The sequence below is a fragment of the Sycon ciliatum genome, chromosome 4 (genome assembly GCF_964019385.1).
Source record: "Sycon ciliatum chromosome 4, ocSycCili1.1, whole genome shotgun sequence".
Taxonomy (NCBI): Eukaryota; Metazoa; Porifera; class Calcarea; order Leucosolenida; family Sycettidae; genus Sycon; species Sycon ciliatum.
The window spans coordinates 24661856-24680278 of record NC_088646.1 but is presented as its reverse complement, the minus strand read 5'-3'; the positions used below and the strand labels follow the sequence as shown (position 1 = coordinate 24680278).

Genomic DNA, 18423 nt, shown 5'->3' with positions numbered 1-18423 from the left:
AGTTGTATTAATTTTATTATTTTACTAGGACAATCCCCCTGAAGAGTCTGTATCTAATGGGCATGATGCACGCACTCATGATACTTATATTGCCGACAAGAGCACATGAGGCTATGTACCGTCTTGGTCTGATCCGACTCAGTTAGCAGTGAGACGGAACACCGGGCCATAGCGCCTGTGGGTCATAATAATTATCAGCTCTGGCAGACTATGCGTGGGGGTCACCGGTTATAATCGCTATACATGTGCTTCCACTCACATGCATCAAGGCTTAGATCATACAAACTTCCACTCACATGCATCAAGGCTTAGATCATACAAACCGGGAGCCTTGCCAGGGCCGAGATTAGGCCAATACCAAGCCAAAATCCAGGTCGTACTTTGTGCAACTGTGTGACCAGTTTGCCACGCATAACTACCCGAATCCTGACTCCACAACTGGACAGTGTCAGTGGAGCAGGACAGTGATCGGCCGTGGGGCCGGTAGTCGTGCTACAGCACCATGCTCCCAGCCCGCGCAGGTCATCAGATCGGCAAAGGAAGCCTTTCCAAAGCAGAGTTGAAAGACCCCATTTCCGCAGATCCGGGCAGTCGTGTGGCGCAGCCTCCGGCTTGCAGCATGATTCATGTACTGGGCTACTGAGTAGTACAATACTCAATTGCCAACTACTAGTCACAACCTGGTTGGGGGTCTACACATCAATTGCAGCCTTGTGTAGGTAGTATGCCACACACACTCGGAGAAGGCATCACGCCGTATGTAGATAATCTCATCTTGCGTAGTCTAGATGATCTCGCTCGGCAAGCCAGGGCTCAGATTGTCCCTAAACAAGTTCTGATGTGGCACAGCTGTAACGTTAGTAGTTGACACTGCTGTGGCTGCTATGGCAGTAACAGCAACGGGTGACACATCAAACCCTTCAACATCAATCTTGATTGCAATTGATCACGGTAAGCTTAAAAAATATATGCAAGAATCCCTCCTAAAAAATGTCTGGAAAACTGAACAGAAACAGTTGAGCTCAAATATGGCGGCTCATTGTGATCGGAACCTATCCCCAGATCACAGACTATTTTAAAGAGTACATGTGGCAAATAAGACGACTGACTCCTATGGTCAGTATCTTGAAAAACAAAAACAAACAAAGATTGGACTGAATGTCCCTTTCACTGGAAGGGCATACAAGTATACTGGTAGACTCACCAGGGATTGGGTTAGGGGTTAGGATTGGGTATGTTTCAAAATTCAAGAAGGGCATGTGGCATCTCTCCCAGTAGGAGAGGCGGAGTATAAAAAGCGGCTCTCAAGTACGTTCGTGTGGGTTTACTATGGGAGTATGCTGTCCGAGTCGGTGGGTTTCGAATGTTGTGCAATGCTGAAACCCAACCAGAACTTATCATGTTGCTGGTGGAAACCGTCCTCGGATGGACGTGTCGGTGACGCCACTTGCGGTGGCTACTAGATCATTAACTAGCTGAGAGGCTTGTTGCGCTGGTGAGAGGCTGCCAAGCGCACCAACACCAGTGAGAGTATTTGCAGGCTCACCAGGACATACAGGCACACCGACCAGCCGTAGAGGTCTGCAATCTTGCCGATCAGTGGACCCTCCAGTATCACGCCAACACTTCCCATGCCTAAAGACAACACAAACAACAAATTATGTCAAGCGTGTCCAAGAACGGTACCAGGTGACGAAAGTACGGCACTGCGTACTGAAGACTGTCAGGGTATACACGTTAACTACAGTGGCATTCAACATACTGTAAAAGCCTTACACGAAATGCTAACTCTAACGAGTTGACGAGGAGAAATCTGTCGTTAAAATAGAAAACGTTATACAGAAATAGATACTTATACTGTTGCTAGTGAGCGTTGAGAATGAGTGAGAATCGTTACCGTTGGAACACGTAAACTGGTCAATTTTAGGAAATCGTTATATTTGCAGCTCGTTAGAATACTAAGTATTAAAGTAAACAAATAATCATCATGGCTGGATACGCATATGCAATGGATATGCTGTGAGAATGATGATGATGAATCAGGGTTCAGGTACAGATTGAAACAAATACCTATCATGTATGCCAGGGTGGGAAATGTCCTCAAGTGGCACGATTTGGGATGATTTTTCCAAACCTCTTCCCAGGGGCAGCTCCCCCGGACCCCGATCTACTATGCCTTTCGGACCAAGCCGGATCAATCAAAAATTGCTCCGAACGCCCTCTAGAGAACAGTTCAGGCCTTAGTAGAGCATGATAGCGATCAGAATCCATGCAGGACCTTACCATTAATGACACTCGCCAGGCCAGCTTTGATGTTGGTTCCTTCGAGCTCCGCAATCGACATTGGTACCATAGCGGAGATGATGGGATCTGTGGCCACATTGGCTGCTCCCGCCAGTGACAGCATGGCACAGTTCATGACCATGCCCTGCTTGGCGGTTGCGATGAATGCACCAATGCTCACGCAACCAACCAACAGGAGGCCAGTCATTGTGGAGAGCTGCCGACCACCGTAGAGCCTGTAGACAATGACACCAAGCAGAATAATGCACATGTGTACTCACTGTACCGTGAATTACCAATAAGTCACCACTTTCTAATCCCCCCGTCCCCAGTGTAAACCAGCAGGGAAAGTGGCACAGCACAGAGCCAGATAGACCGGTAGTCTACAGTACACAGCATCCTGTTACCAGGCTTGGTGGAGCAGGGCATGTTCAAGTAGCACGGGTGCCACTCTCCCGAGCGGATAGATACTGAGGCGATGGAAGCTCCCCTGGACAGTCAACGCTACCTCATAGCACACATCATGGTGGGTATACACTATACATATAATTAAATGTTTTTGTAAATGCAATAGAATTAGTGTGCTGAGCAGCACTGCTGTGCAAAGGCAGACATATGCTGCATGACTGTGCTAAAGTGCTCCAACAACAACAACAACATGGCCATAAGCCCATAACTCAGCATGGAGTAAGCTCAACATGCCGTATACTAGTTACTGGCTAGATCAGTTTGCATTCTAAAGTGACTGCCAGGGTGTTATATTTATGCAGGATATCCAAAATTCTGCTTCTATGATAATGCTGCACAGTGTGAACTTAAGCGGGCAAGCTCACTTTTCAATAATTGTCCCAGAGAAGAGAGTACCGATGAAACCGCCAATCTCAAATGTTGTCGACATCAGTCCAGCATGGGAGTCAGTGAAGTGTAGCTGCAACAAGCAATCAAAGCAGATCGAGGGTCAACAAGCACACGAGGCACCAATGACTGTATGAATACCTATTAGCCAATTACCATACTGCACTCACAGTCTGCGTGTACTGTGCTAGCAAATGCGGTGATGCATGCGTGAACCACTTTACATGCAGTGAACTGCGCCGACACCCACGGTCAACTGGGTACTCACTACTCGGAGTGAGGGTAACATGGATGCAGCTAACGAGGTTAGCCCCCTTGTCGGGCATTGGTTGTGAGACTTACCACCTCACCCTCGCCGTTAGGCTGCATCTGCCACCCTGGTATCACAGGCATGGTGGTGGCCTGGCACATGCGAAACTTCCTAAGCTGGTTGTGTTTCTCAACGCAATTGTATAGCCGGTGGTAACGCGGACGTGCAAACTTTACTTTTTTAACTTTACTCACAGTCTAGTGCTGCCTACGTCGCAGGTGACTGGCTATTTTCACTACTGTAAGAATGGTGGCCCGGCGGAAATCAGCACGGTGCTGCATGCATGCAGGCCTTAGACACTGCCCAAGCACATGGCCTCAGGTCAAATACATGCGGAATGATGATGTTCACGCACAGCACAGCCTATTCGTCCGGAGTTTGATGTTGTTAAATTTGCCAGTTACCATGGGCACGCTAAATGTCTAGCTGGCAACCAAACCGGCATGCACAATGCAAAGACAAAAAAAGAGACCGATTCAAACTGCGCAAGCGCTTTTTAGCGCGACCTTCCATGTCATTACCATGACACTAGCATAATATTCAAAAATCAATAAATAGAAAACACAAAAATACACGCAGCGCAGATGTTCGTCATTTGAAAGAACAATGCTTCTCGTTTATTTCAAATACTGTACAAGCAGAAATATTCGCCTGGAGTTTAATTTCGTCTTTTTCGTCCAAGGAGGTTTTGGACTAAATTAAATGCCGGACTAATGTCGATTTGTCCAGCTATTCAATACACTCTTATGATCATGGACGAAATGTACAACCGGATGAACTCCCTTTCTTTGGAGTTGGGCGAAATTATTGACCGACGAAATTTTCTGCCTGTACAGTATTCAGCCAATGAGAAGCGTACACTACTGTACTGTAGTAGGAAAGATGTCCCACTTCTCGTTTCACATCCGAACGAACTACAATTCCAAACATAGTATCCCAAATTGCTTTCCAACGAAATGTTTTGCTTTCACGATAAGCTTTTCCCACACAGTAGTAGCTAACCTGCTCCGACAGATAGAGCGGCAGCCACATGAAGAAGGCATAGCGGACTAGTTTAATGAGGAAGTTAGCCAGGCACAGCTCTTTCACGCATCTGTAGGTGAACGACAAGTACACAGAGGTAGGAATAGGAATGTGTACATGTACGTCAGTGGGCCCCACAAATAACAAAATACATCTCGGCACTGGTGGGATATTCATTAGGAGCACCGTACTGCAAGGCGATGTACAAGTACAACCTCCCCGGGATTACCAAGAATCATGGCTCTACAATTATACAGTCGTCCCTCTCTAATCCGGCACTTTATAATCCAGCACCCTCGATAAACCAGCACAATTTTCAGTAGCCAAATGTCCTCTTCATGCACATTGCAGCAGTAAATCAGATTTCTTAATCCAGCACCCTCCCTAATCCAGCAGATTTTCGTGGCACAAATGGTGCCGGATTATAGAGGGACCACTGTATTTATATTCTTTATTCTTCAGACAGTGCCTTCGACTCAAGTACTGTACATCTACAGCACCTGCCACCTCAGCCACTGAATGAATAGCAGCAACTCTATACAAACACACTAGGAATCCGTCACATCCATTGCCGTATAAGGTTTGCAGGGCTGATCTTGGAAATGTGTGTGTGTGTGTGTGTGTGTGTGTGTGTGTGTGTGTGTGTGTGTGTGTGTGTGTGTGTGTGTGTGTGTGTGTGTGTGTGTGTGTGTGTGTGTGTGTGTGTGTGTGTGTGTGTGTGTGTGTGTGTGTGTGTGTGTGTGTGTGTGTGTGTGTGTGTGTGTGTGTGTGTGTGTGTGTGTGTGTGTGTGTGTGTGTGTGTGTGTGTGTGTGTGTGTGTGTGTGTGTGTGTGTGTGTGTGTGTGTGTGTGTGTGTGTGTGGATTTAACCCGACACAAGAACTACTGGCTCGCCTAATAGCTATCATCGCCTTTGGCGATGGGCTTTCCAAAGGTCCAAAGGTGTGTGTGTGTGTGTGTGTGTGTGTGTGTGTGTGTGTGTGTGTGTGTGTGTGTGTGTGTGTGTGTGTGTGTGTGTGTGTGTGTGTGTGAGGGAGGGAGGAGGGAAGGGAAGAACAAAACAAGTTCCATAAGGAGTCATTATCTACAGTAACTAGCTAACCGGCGCAATCAGTATATCATTAGTAATGGCCACTGGTATGAAAACTTTCCCAAAAATGTTCTTTGAAAATAACAGAACTGCAGTTGAAGTTTAGGATACTATGGAAACAAGTGTAAGCAAGGTGCATGCTGCTTGTCCCTCACTAGACCTGGAGCATCCACGGGACAGCAGCGCAGCTGTAACCTATACATTTACCATGTACCAACACCAGCAGCAGGACCCTTCCGGCGCCTTACTCGATGCTAAGCAACTGAAGAGTGTTCACGGACTTTGGTGTAGAGGCCGATGGTGACAATGGTGCACCTAAGTGTAGCAAAACAACAACACAGAGTGCCTGGGATCAATGCAAAGTGAGCACATGCTTACCACAACCCTCAGCTGGATAGTAAAAAAAAAACATGCGTAATGTGACGTGGAGACCTTTTTGACCTTTTGATGCCCATCGTCGGAGGCGGTGATGGCGATGCTACAGAAGGAGCCGTAGCAACTTGTGCTGGGATTGCACCATTCAACAGCTTGCAAGGCTGAAGAATTGACCGTCACGAGTCAGCCTACACTTGTAGTCTACACAACACAGCTATTTGAACTGTTTTTTTCTGGCCAGTGAGTCTCTTCTTTTTGGTCGTTTTCCCTTTTTTTTCCTCGCACACACATCACACCACATACTCCGGCATACACGGTTGTTGGTAACCACCCAGGAGAATGGAAGAAGAGCTAGGAACTGAGAAAGAGGAGAAAGACTTGTGTGACTATAATCGTCGGGAATGGAACCCGCAGCCTCTCAGTTGGAAATCAACTGCACACACCAATGCACCATATGTAATGGGAGAGCAACGACGACAGCAACACGAGACAGTAGAGACCTTTTGCATTTCATGACAAAGTGAGTACTTACTTTGGGACAAAGGGTCCAGGTTTGATGGTGCAACGGGCAGGAAAAGCAGCACCACAAACGAGAGCACCAGCTGCTCAAAGAGTAAGGAAACACAGAAAACAGTCAATTAGAAAGGCACCTTATCAACTCTACGCACGTAGATGGATGCACGATCACACAAGTACACTGTCCCGAAATCGCAAAGAAATCTTCCATACATTTTACTATTTTAGTGTCCTGACAGTTTCTTGTACACAACTGGAGGTTTAAAAAAGATTGCGCAGTGCATTGACAACTATACCGTAATGTCGCGTATAAAAAGCAGGTGCTTACGGCCGTATAAGCCGGGGTTCAAACTATGCTTCCATTCAAGATACGCTTCTATTCAAAACATGCTTCTATGTCATCATCTTCAGTCTACACTGTACAGTGCATATTGTCACACATGTAACGTTCAAGTACATGTACTTGCACGGTTGCTTCTATTCAAATTGTGCTTCTGTGTCACGGCGCGCTTCGAAAAATCGGCTTCTATTCAAGTCATGCTTCTATATGGGTCATGCTTTTACACGGGTCATGCTTCTATATGGGTCATGTTTTTATACGCGACACAACAGTAGTTGGATACCTCACCGTACCACAAAGATGGATTGTGGTAGAAAGGAGTAGCGCCAAGACCAGTGGGCCAGCAACCACACCTAAAAACACACAGTCATCCAGATCACAGCGAAAGTGAGAGAGGAAGAGACTCAGAGGATTGAGCATTCCCATGGATCATGCGTCTCAAAGCACAACGACCATCCAGAGGTCCACAAGGATACAGTGGACTACATTATACTTAGCTCTTCAGATAAGTTTCTGCAGGCTGTCACCTACTACTAGCTAATAGGTAGGGTTCCTAGAAGCAACAGTATACGTGTACATGGCAGGGGCGTTGGACATGCCGCGGTCACCACACTATTTGCTGCACCACCATTCGCCTCAGGTGCCCTGTGGATTACTCAAATGCATATTTTTGTCTGTACGGTACACCTCAGTTCAAATATTCGATATTTTTAACTATTTTTTCTTCATTCTAGCAACCCCTGCTTAGCTCCACGCCAGTATCAATATCGGCTTTCTCTTCTCAGCGCCATGGCTGGCCAACACCCACTTTCTTCACACTCTGGCTTGTGTTCTTGCTTTGCTTCGGGATGTTGCAACAAATACAAATGCAAAGTGACTGATTTACGTGCATAAAGGTGCACAGAGAGAGAGAGAGCATGCAAGCCTAGCCTGCTACAGTCAAAGTGAAAGCCCCATGCACTGAATAACATAGCCCAGCACATACCGCAAGCATGGTGCCTCCAATTCCGCCGACAGACATACACGTTCCAAACACACCGAACACATTGCTGGAGCTGCGGCTGGGGAACCAGCCAGAGACCAGCTTCACACATGCCGGCCACCCAAAAGCCTGGGTGAAGCAGGGTGCAACAGACAGTGCAGCAAATCAAGAAGCTATAACAATTTATCTATAACAGTTAGCGAGAGGATATATCTGAAAGGTTCTGAAAGACAGCTGCGGGTGCAAGTTGATAAGCCATTGTGTTTGGGGATTTTTAGATGCCTGTGTTATGCAGAGTGCAAATAATGTTGTACTGACCAAGTTCTTTCCAAGTTCAGGAGCACAATCGTCCCGGTTCGAGCGCACACTACGCTGTAGAAGTGCGTATGAAACTCTTGAGCAGGCCCATGCATTCATGATTTTGAAATACACTATTAAAAGTTTCAGCTGATGCTTCCTGATTTAAGACACTGGCAAAGCTAAGCTGCTTTTTAAATATTCCATCACAGCTCTTCTAAGTATGCACTCTGCAAGATATTCTACAACTATTCACTGCATGCCACCGTCAAGTCGTGAGAGCTGTCATGCGTCAACTGTTTGGATGTGCAGGGAAAGAACGCAACCGTGGAAATGTTTCATTGCTTTTGGTATTTATACACTGCCCCTCACCTGTGCAGAACCTGCGATGAAAAGAAGGACAACAAGTGGCAAGAGGCTGTTCCACATGCCGAAGGAGAGCATAGACGTTGATGAGGTGAAGAGAACGAAGAACAGCACAACGTGCGCCGCTACTTTATCCGCCTGGCTGCCAACCGTCACCTACAGTGGGGATATACCAAAGCAACAGACGGGCCAAACTGTACTCTGAGACCGACACGACAACAAGCAGCCGCGCGGCAAGCAAGCACAGGCACACATGTACATTGACACATATTCGGAATTTTCAAAATGCATGAGTGAGCAGCCGTGCACTGCAGGCGCTGGGTTGTACACTTGAAACCGGTGCTGTCCAGGAACATCCGTCCAGGTCTCAGTAGGCAGGAAAGCACTGAATAGCAAGTTACAACAGTTAGAAGTAGAGTCATGTACCTGAACAATGGCATACGGCATCAGAAACGCCATGTCCAGAAAGCCCAGCTCAGTTCGCCCGAGATGGAGATCTTTGGACAGAGGCTTCTTCCCCTGAATTAGTGAATCGGAAAGCACACCAACACACAGCTAAGTCAGACCAATTGATATCGATTGCCTTATTGAAAAGTTGCACAGAGACATGTACTGGTCGTGCAGGTAGGGCAGGCTGGTGTGCTGCCAGAAGGACAGTTGGACATTGACAAAGTAGGCGAAGCGGTTCCCTTCATCAAGTTTTCTTCTGCACCAGCACCCATAGTGGAGTTGCACACTCTTGGGGGTAATGTACGCTCGGTACTAGCCCTTGCTCACCAATGGCAACCCATGTCCTGCCAACCATGCAAAGTGATACAAACGCCCATAGGCTGCAAGCTGCAGTACTAGCCGCCGTCATAGTCAGTGGCTGGTGGCTGATTGTTGCATAATTATACTCCCCAAGCAAGTTCACACCTTGTACCGTACCCAATTTGCCCATTCACAGAGTCGAACCCTGTAAGCGAACAGATATAACACAAACTTCAGCCAAGCTTTTTGCATGAATTCGTTGCATTTCGATAGCGGCTATGACTGGAACCAAAAGGGTATATAACCGTCAAGAGTGTGTAACTGCCTGTACATTCTCTATCAAGTGCTGCGACGGCAGAGTTTTACATCACGTGACATGGTTCAATAGGTGCCGCTGGCAAACAGTGAGACTGAGAGTGACAACCAGAGAGATGTACTTAAAGCAGGGTTGTGTACAACAAGAACCCTGTAGCTATGGTGCAGTGTGCAAATAAGGTGTAGGGGCTTGTGACGTTATCAATAAAATATGAAGTTCTGCCATCGCAGACCCATTACACTGGAGTTGCACCATCTGTGTGTGTGTGTGTGTGTGTGTGTGTGTGTGTGTGTGTGTGTGTGTGTGGGTGGGTGCGTGCGTGCGTGCGTGTGTGTGTGTGTGTGTGTGTGTGACAGAGTGAGAATGAGAGAGACAGAGAGACAGAGAGAGAGAGAGAGAGAGAGAGAGAGAGAGAGAGAGAGAGAGAGAGAGAGAGAGAGAGAGAGAGAGAGAGAGAGAGAGAGAGACAGAGAGAGAGAGAGAGAGAGAGAGAGAGAGAGAGAGAGAGAGAGAGAGAGAGAGAGAGAGAGAGAGAGAGAGAGAGAGAGAGAGAGAGAGAGAGAGAGAGAGAGAGAGAGACAGAGAGAGAGAAAACAGAGACAGAGACAGAGAGAGAGACAGAGAGAGACACACACACAGAGACAGAGAGAAGGAGGAAGGGAGAGAGAGAGAGAGAGAGAGAGAGAGAGTGAGAGAGAGAAGAGAGAGAGGACCTGACAAATTTGGACTAAAATGACGATTGCAAACATATGACGGACGTCATTGACCTCTCTCTCTCTCTCATTCCGGTCTGACGTTCGTTAGTGCTAACCCCAATTTCATATTAGGCCACACCCTGTTATTTCTATGTTTCTCTTCACCGAAATCTAAATCGTATGCGAGAGGTGGAAAAATAAAAAATGACCGAAAAAAGTTTACTAGAGCTTTCGTCCTACTAAAATCAACCATTACACCGTGTAAAGTAACATCAATTAGCAACTATACTACATGTCTACTCTCCATATAACGTAATCTCTGGGACCACGCAAAAATTATGTTACTGTAAAAGCCATATATACAACGAAGTGCTAACTCTAACGAGTTAACGAGGAGAAATCTGTCGTTAAAATAGAAATCGTTATACAGAAATCGACACATATAGGGTCCTATTGAGCGTTGAGAATGAGTGAGAATCGTTACCTTCGGTACACGTAAACCAGTCAATTTCGGGAAATCGTTATATATGCGCCTCGTTAGAATAATGGCTTTACAGTATATCGAGAGTTACGTTATGTAGAAAACCGAGTGTAAAATACAAGATGTACTTCAAAATGAAGGGTATTACAGGGCGGGTTTAACCGTGCAAACATATACACTGTACCACCATCGACATCAGATACCATCAATGCCGCAGAATATACATGTATGCACAATAGGACCAAACTGGCTAGCTACGGCTACAGCTTGACTGTACCGCGCACGTGAATCTACGTTGTGTCGAGAGTGCGCACGTCGGGGACCGCGGCATATAGGGTGCGTTATGCCGAGGGCTTACGTTATGTAGGACTAAACTGGCCTAAACTGCCTAGCTATAGCTACCGCTTGATCGTACCGTGCACGTGAATTTACGTTGTATCGAGAGTGCGCACGTCGGGGACCGCGCCGTACCGTGCGTTACTAGCGAGGTTTATGTACAAGTGAGAGTTGTTATATCGAGAGCAGACCTGTAGTAGACCTACATGTAAGTGCTAGGAGCTTCTGTGCATGTGCAGCTAGATTGCGCAACAAAAACTGCCAACCTCGCATCATGCGTCGCGCAGGCCAGGCCAGGGTGCACGTGTACATGTGCTGGTACATGGTCCCCAAAGTGCAGCACAGTTTTTTTTCTTCCAGACTCCTGAATCGTATGCGCGCGCGGGTGATGAGAAACATAGAAATAAAAACGTGTGGCCTTAGGCATTGCATGTGCGAAAGTTGTCACTGTTTTGACACTGTAGTACCGTGGTCCCCACTGTCGTCTCATACTGGTAATATTCATTGTCTCAATGTGTAGCTGGCGCCACTAGAGCTATCTTTTAAAGTGCTATTTGGTCTATGCTCCGACCGCCAAATATGTAGTTGGCGCCACTAGCGCAATTTTTCAAGTGCTATTTTTGTCAATGCTCTGACCGCCAAAGTGCTGGTTATAAGGACTTGCTTGCTACCTTGTTAACCACCATTGTATTCGACTTGAAAAGTAATGCTACGAAAGGCCTAGTCGAAATTATATGGCTTCTGTGCTTCGTGTGCTGTTCTGCATTTCTGTAAGTGGTTCCACTGTATCAGGAATTTTGCTTGCGGATCATATTGGGATATCCATCACTGGCAGTCACTGCCCATACTAAGCTTTCATTCCTTTCAACACAGCTACATGTACATGCCTATGCAGTAATACTACTGATACTGCGCTCAAGGAATCCCAGGCCAGCACGCCTGGCTGCTACGATACCCCCGTGTGCACGTTGGCTTTCAGGCGTGATATGTACTATCGTCAATTGACGACTCGTGACTACCTATCCCAGATGTTGCACTAAGTTTGCAGCCTGGCTGTTCCCAGACTCGGCAGCACATTCTTCGGTGCATGAAGGCCCATTCACGATATCACTTTCTGCAATGTGACGTGCGACACTTGCGACAAGGAAATGCCTGTCGCATCCTGTCGCTAGGAGTCGCAAGGCCACTGTCGCAGGAGTTGACCAAAGTTCAACTTTCGCGGTGTGCGACGTGCAAAAATAGAGTAAAGTTGTCTACTCTGGGTGCACATGTGAACACTACATAGAGATGTCACAAAACCAAAACGATAGTGAATCGTGTGTCGCAGGTGTCGGAAGTCACATGTCGCGTCGCAGAAAGTGCCGTATTGTGGATGGGCCGTTATACACCGCACACGTACTGCACTGGTTCAGCTGGAGCCCTGGATATCGGATACACTTCAGCCCCCATTCATGGCATGAGTGTGCAATAAACTATAATAAGTATTATGCGTTCTGGAAAATACATGAAACATTGCTGATTTGGACTGTATGCTCCACCAGTACTACAAGTGTCCAGCAGTGGTGTGCGCAGCGTGGTGTGTGTGTGCAGCTCCAAAAGCAATTCAAAGACAACGCTTAAATGGTACATACCACTCCTAGCGGCTTGCGCAGCGCAGTGATGCCAGCATAGGACAACCACGCCAGCGCCAGGCAAACCCATTTCGAGCGAGACTGGTCCGCATTAGCTGATCCAGCATGAGAAGGTGATGCGTGCAGATTCGTCTCGCTGGGATTTGCTGAAGCCATTCTCACGCTATCTCAGTACTATTCCAAACTACTGAGCATTACTTTCCAGCACCATGGTCCATGGCCAACATTTATCGTCCGGGTCTCCGAGTCCGACTACATTGTATGCTGGTATCGATCTCACTCCGAAAATTTATGGAATATATTTTTCGTCTCCTGGCGCTTTTGAAGTAAGTTTTTCCTGGGGCGTTGCGTCGCGCGATCGCCGGCCAAGTGTCTTCGTTTCCATAGTTTCGGATATGGCGTCAAACTGAACGAGATCGCGAGATAGATTTGCCAGAAATAATTTTTCTTTAGCTTTTTGCATGCATATAATTATGGCTGCATATGCACGCTGTTCTACAAAAATGTAGCTGTTGGTGCTTTTTGTTTGTTTCCTGTTTGTATGTTGCATCGTGAAAGTATTTACAAATACCCGCACATGCACTCTGGCTGTATGGAGGCAGTTCTACTGATGTAAATAACTAATGTTGCTGTTTGGAAGGAGGAGATAATAAGTATTACCTCTTTTACTATCCCATTTACTGGTGCTGCAATCATGAGCGCAAAGAAGGCAGAATCCAAAGATATTGAATATCAACCAGGCGATATTGGAAAGAAAATCGGCAAGGCTAAACACCTTTCCAGCAGCGTTCTCCCCTTCGCTGGGTTGTTCGAGGGCGTATCACGACCTTCTGGCCGCTTGGTAGTGTCGACCTCGGCTCCATTGCCACCTCCAGTATCTGACGAAGCTGCCAAGGGAACTGGAAGTGTTTCTGCCAGCGATCGTCATGCTGTATCAGGTGATGCAGCAGCATCAGGTGCTCTTGGAAAAAAGCCTGGGGCGCGAAACAGAAAGAAGAAGGAAAGGGCTTCTGATCCCGAACGTGACCAGCGGACTTTATTCATCAGTAATTTACCAGTGACGTATTCCCAGAAACAACTATCGCGTCTCTGCAGCGAGTATGGCCTCATCTCGTCAGTCCGATTCCGTTCTGTTGCCATTTCCAGTGCGGAAAAGTCGCGCAAGGTGGCTGTAATGAAGCGAGAGTACGACACGGAGCGAAATGTTAAAAATGGCTATGTTGTCTTCTGCGAGGAAGATGGCGTGCAGAAGGCGCTGGCTCTCCAGAACAGAGTGATTGAAGGCCGTCACATCAGGGTGGACGTTGCTTCCGGCTCTGGCCATGACTACAAGTCCAGTGTGTTTGTTGGCCATTTGCCGCCAAAGGCAGACGAAGAAAGTGTGCGAGCATTTTTCGAGGAGAACTGTGCTCCTGTGGTCAGCGTCCGTCTGATCCGTGACTCAAATGGCGTGGGCAAAGGCTTTGGCTATGTGAGATTTGTGGAATCCAGCAGTGTCCTTCTTGCACTCAAATGCCACCAGTCCGAGTTCCAAGGCAGGCAAATTCGAGTGTTCAAGGCGAGAAAGAACTTCACCAGCACACAAGCCAAGCCCGAGGACAAATCCCGGCGCAGCTTTGCCGGTGAGTATGCCAAGAAGGGAGACAAGAAAGCCAAAAACTTCCAACGTCCGGCAGGTAGTGGAAAGCCGAAACAAAAGAAGCAAAACAAGAAATCGCAGCAGGTGAAGCAAATGAAGAAGGAGAAGCGAATGCAGAACATTGAGAAGCGGTCGGCCGCAAAGTCTCGCGTCAAGCCCAAGCAGTCCTGATGCTACAGCTGAGTCAACCAGAGTGAGCATTGCATCCCGTTTCTGTTGTCTATCATTGACCTGGTGTGTGGGGTGCTACTCGCGTGCGGTGCATTGTAAACACGACAGCACGTACATAGGCAGTGTGATGTCATCTCCTCTTCCACGCTACTCTGGTGTGTATTCTCTACTTGCTGGCCTGCTCTAGGGTACTTGTTACTAGTATAGTAGTAATGTTGTTGATATGAACCTTACTGCGTGTACATGTCATGCAGTGAGTTAAGTCACGTTTCAGCAATGATTTCAAGCCTGTCCAAGATGCAGGTACATAACCGTTAACGCCTAGCATTCCAGCCAGTACGCATTCCACATACAGTTTTTCCATGCAGCGCAGTGCGCCTTGATGCTACTGCTTACAATAATCTACATGTAGACGTGCATCTGTTGTGTTGTTCTTCATCACGACTAGTGGGTACTGTGACACGGATCTCATAGCAATGACACTGCTACACGTTCGGTATTGACTCAGACTCTTTTCTGTGTGGTATGGTACACGTGGCTCGGCAGTCAGTGGAGAGGAATCCGGCCGATATGTGTCAGTTCCGAACTACAGTTCTGCGCCGATTCACCGGCTGTGCTTGAAGTACACCCACTCATACTGGTGCATGCATGTATATGTTCATGTGCCGGGCATGTCCTGTTCATGTGCCGGTGCTTGAAATCCTTGCGTCCGAAACCAGTAAGAGCACAGTACTAGTACTGCCAGCCACCGAGGAGCGAAACAGGCTAGGATTTCTCCAACTACAGTGTTATGCTGGTATGTACACGTTGGCTCAACTGCATTTGCACGGCTGCTGTGCATGTACCGTAATGTCGCGTATAAAAGCGTGACCCGTATAGTAGCCGATTTTTCAAAGCGCACTGTGTCACAGACACACAATTAGTTGAATAGAAGCTGCGCTTCTTTGCGAGCCAAGATGTTGCAACTCGAAATACCGTAGAACTGCAGGCTGAGTACCAGAGTGCGGTACACTGCAAAGTATAGCACCTGCTTTGCGGCAAGCCGGTGTGTGCCTTGGGCTGTAGTCCGGACCTTTGGCATGGACCATCATCCGCAAGAGGGCATGATCATTGATGGGGGATTATGGACTCTTGGTAGTAGATCTACTCTTGTCTTGATATCAACTAATTACCTTACAAGCACAAATACTAGTACGGTACATGTACTGTATAAGAGGCCTGAGCTGCATCAGGGAGTCATACCCAAACCTGGTTTGAATTTGTATTGGGTACGACTCGGAACTCTCTGAGCTGCAGGATGCGATCGATGGCGCGTCAGCCTGTCGATATGTCTTGTATCAGGGAGCAGTACAATACCATAATTATTATATCTACTCCCCTGGGCCCTGTCTTGTATCAAGAGTACATAATAAACTTCATAAGTGGATCTACTCTTGCTTGTAAGCAGGGAGTAGTACAGTATTGTACTACTCCCTGCTTGTAAGTAAAGTTGTATGGTATGCACCGTCCGGAATACGCATGTGTACGTGTACATGTACGTCACATGTAACAGCTAGCTGTGCTGTAACGTTAACGTTATAATGTTATAACGTAGATCTATGGCACGTCATCTTGCTTGCCCATCACGTCATGATACGACGTGGCGCCGCTGGCGCGTGGCGCAGGGCCGCACTGCGCGCACTACGCGCCGCGCAGCCCGGAAATCGCATGACGCAATCTTTTGAAAGGGACGCTCAAATTATTTGAACAAAATATTTCCCCTCAAAACTCAGCAGCAGCAGATGAGATAGATATTCTCTCCTGTTTTCTTCCAGCTAGCTCAGCTTGACGAAGTGTACTGGAGGTTCTGAGTTTGGTGATAATTTCCCTAGAGTGGACTGAGTCTGTGACAGTGCACACAGATCCTAAGTTATACATTTCCTACCCACCAAGATTCACGATGGTGAAGGACAAAGCGAAAAAGGAAGAGAGCGGCCCAATCCAGCAAGTAGCATTTCAGACGTGCCTGAGCACGGTTGCGTATCCGTTCCATGTTGTGAGAACTCTTGTGCAGGTGGGCCACGAGCCTCTTCCATCGACTGTAGGGAAAACGTGGTTTGGTTTTGGAAGCAACGCCTACTTTTTGCCCAACTGCCTCACATACAGTGGACATATTCGTCGTACTGATGGCTACGCGGGATTGTACAGAGGGCTGGTGCCTTATGTGGTTAATGGTGGTTTGCAGCAAATCTCATCACGGTATTTGAACGATCTAATACCAACCGTAAAGAAAGATTCGAATGCATCCACGTCTGAATTCACAGTAGACGTGGTCAAGGATGTTGCTCGGAGTGCGGCCATCCGCACAGTAGTCATGGTCCTTGGTCACCCCCTTCACGTCATCAACATTCGCATGGTTGTCTACTTTGTAGGTCGAGAATCCGCCTACTCAAGCTTCATGGGAGCAGTGCGCTCCATCTACGAGGACGAAGGTGTGGGTGGCTTTTTCTCCGGTATAGTTCCACGCGTAATTGGAGAGTTGCTGGGCATGGTGGCTTACGAAGCCCTGTTCCGTACCATCCTGAAGATAGCCGAATCTGGTGGTCATGTTGACGACCATGAGGAGTTGGAGCTGTACGGTCGTACGCTAGTCAATTACCTGGTCAGAATCACGACCTACCCGTTCCAGCTGACATCCACACTGATGATCGTGGACGGTAGCAGGATGGCCGCTGCCTCGGCAGTGCCGGTTGATTGCAATGGCCGGTGGTACAAATGCCTGACGGCTCTCTACTCCAGCGGCAGGAACATGCGTGGAAACTCGCTCTTCAATCGCATCGACAAGAGCAGGCGTGTTTATACCACTCGCCTGTAAACACATGGCTGCCTGGTGGACACCGGGCATATCCTTACGATGGTAGTCTTGAGGCTGTTGTTGATTTCGTATGGACTACTCTACATAATATCACTCAATGTGGTCCTGTACGAAAAGAGAAAAAAAGAGCTTTAATATGGATAATGTACTTGTACAGCAGAGCATCTCGGCTATCACTAATGGCATGTGCACCTCAATGGCGGGCTGTGATGCTACCCCCACTTTGCTTTTTAATACATGCACCTTGATGGTTTACTGTGGACACTCTCGGAACGTACGAGATGAGCAGTTGGTGCAGGTAAGAGCCTATATCTGTAGTTTTCATGTGCTTAGTTTCTCTTGCTTCTGGGGTGTAGGAGCACCTTGCCTTCTCTTGCTTCTGGAGTGTAGGAGCGCCTTGCCTTCTCTTTCATTGGTGCAGGTCACCATCACCTTCATGTAGCTTTTGGGCAAAGTCTGATGAGATCGCTTTTTTTCTTTTCTTTTTTCTTCAAGCAATTGCCTCTTCCCTTGATGATTGATCTGTGCTGTCATTTTTAAGGCACGCGTCAGAATTGAAGTTTATGCTTTGCAGAGCATTATGGGTCTGCACTCTGCAGCTTGTGGATTTGAACATGATTCACACGGGGGCCTTGAAAGCCGTTGAATTTTGAAAAGTCCTCCAAGGCCCTTGAAAAGCCTTGAAAAGTGAAAACAAGAATGTTTTTGGTACGTAGGTGCATGTTGAACTGTGTTCATGATTCAAATTGTAATACTGTGCAGTCTGTATGTGATCGCACAGAACAGGCAGTACGGACAACAGCGTACAGTGAAGTAGACCTGTAAACTGCATGCAGTTGTGCTCGGTGAAATCAGACTCAGAGTGCACATGTTGCGCATTCAACTAGCACAGCCCATGACGCCCTGGAAGTGGTATGGATGCGGCAGGATGTACACGTGTATGAATACAGTGATGTAAACGGAACTGGTCTTGGGCACCGGTTTTGCACTTTTTGGTCAGATTTCAGTGAGCGCAACTGTACAAGCACTGGCATGTACAGTCCATTCATAAAAAAAGATTATATTCTTGCTTTTGGCAGGAACAATTTTTAAAGATTTTTTTGCAATCGTGAGA

The 18423-nt window shown here is 47.3% G+C and overlaps 3 protein-coding genes across 3 annotated transcripts; 2 read left to right on the top strand and 1 right to left on the bottom strand.

The window, feature by feature from the left end:
• Positions 1 to 759: 759 nt before the first annotated feature.
• Positions 760 to 12928, bottom strand: LOC135815205 (glucose-6-phosphate exchanger SLC37A2-like). Its single transcript, XM_065328468.1, has 11 exons — positions 12646 to 12928; positions 8863 to 8955; positions 8443 to 8592; positions 7777 to 7902; positions 7085 to 7144; positions 6468 to 6537; positions 5809 to 5875; positions 4451 to 4541; positions 3117 to 3211; positions 2284 to 2519; positions 760 to 1635 (listed from the first exon to the last, which is right to left on the bottom strand). The coding sequence occupies exons 1-11, from the start codon at positions 12799 to 12801 to the stop codon at positions 1472 to 1474; spliced, it is 1308 nt and encodes a 435-aa protein (XP_065184540.1). The 5' UTR covers positions 12802 to 12928; the 3' UTR covers positions 760 to 1471.
• A 207-nt stretch (positions 12929 to 13135) lies between these two features.
• On the top strand, positions 13136 to 14958 carry LOC135815204 (RNA-binding protein 34-like). Its single transcript, XM_065328467.1, has one exon. It carries the CDS (start codon positions 13340 to 13342, stop codon positions 14453 to 14455), a length of 1116 nt encoding a protein of 371 aa, XP_065184539.1. The 5' UTR covers positions 13136 to 13339; the 3' UTR covers positions 14456 to 14958.
• Positions 14959 to 16213: 1255 nt separating this feature from the next.
• Positions 16214 to 17907, top strand: LOC135815203 (mitochondrial carrier homolog 2-like). Its single transcript, XM_065328466.1, has one exon. The coding sequence runs from the start codon at positions 16395 to 16397 to the stop codon at positions 17307 to 17309; it is 915 nt and encodes a 304-aa protein (XP_065184538.1). The 5' UTR covers positions 16214 to 16394; the 3' UTR covers positions 17310 to 17907.
• The last annotated feature ends 516 nt before the right edge of the window (positions 17908 to 18423 follow it).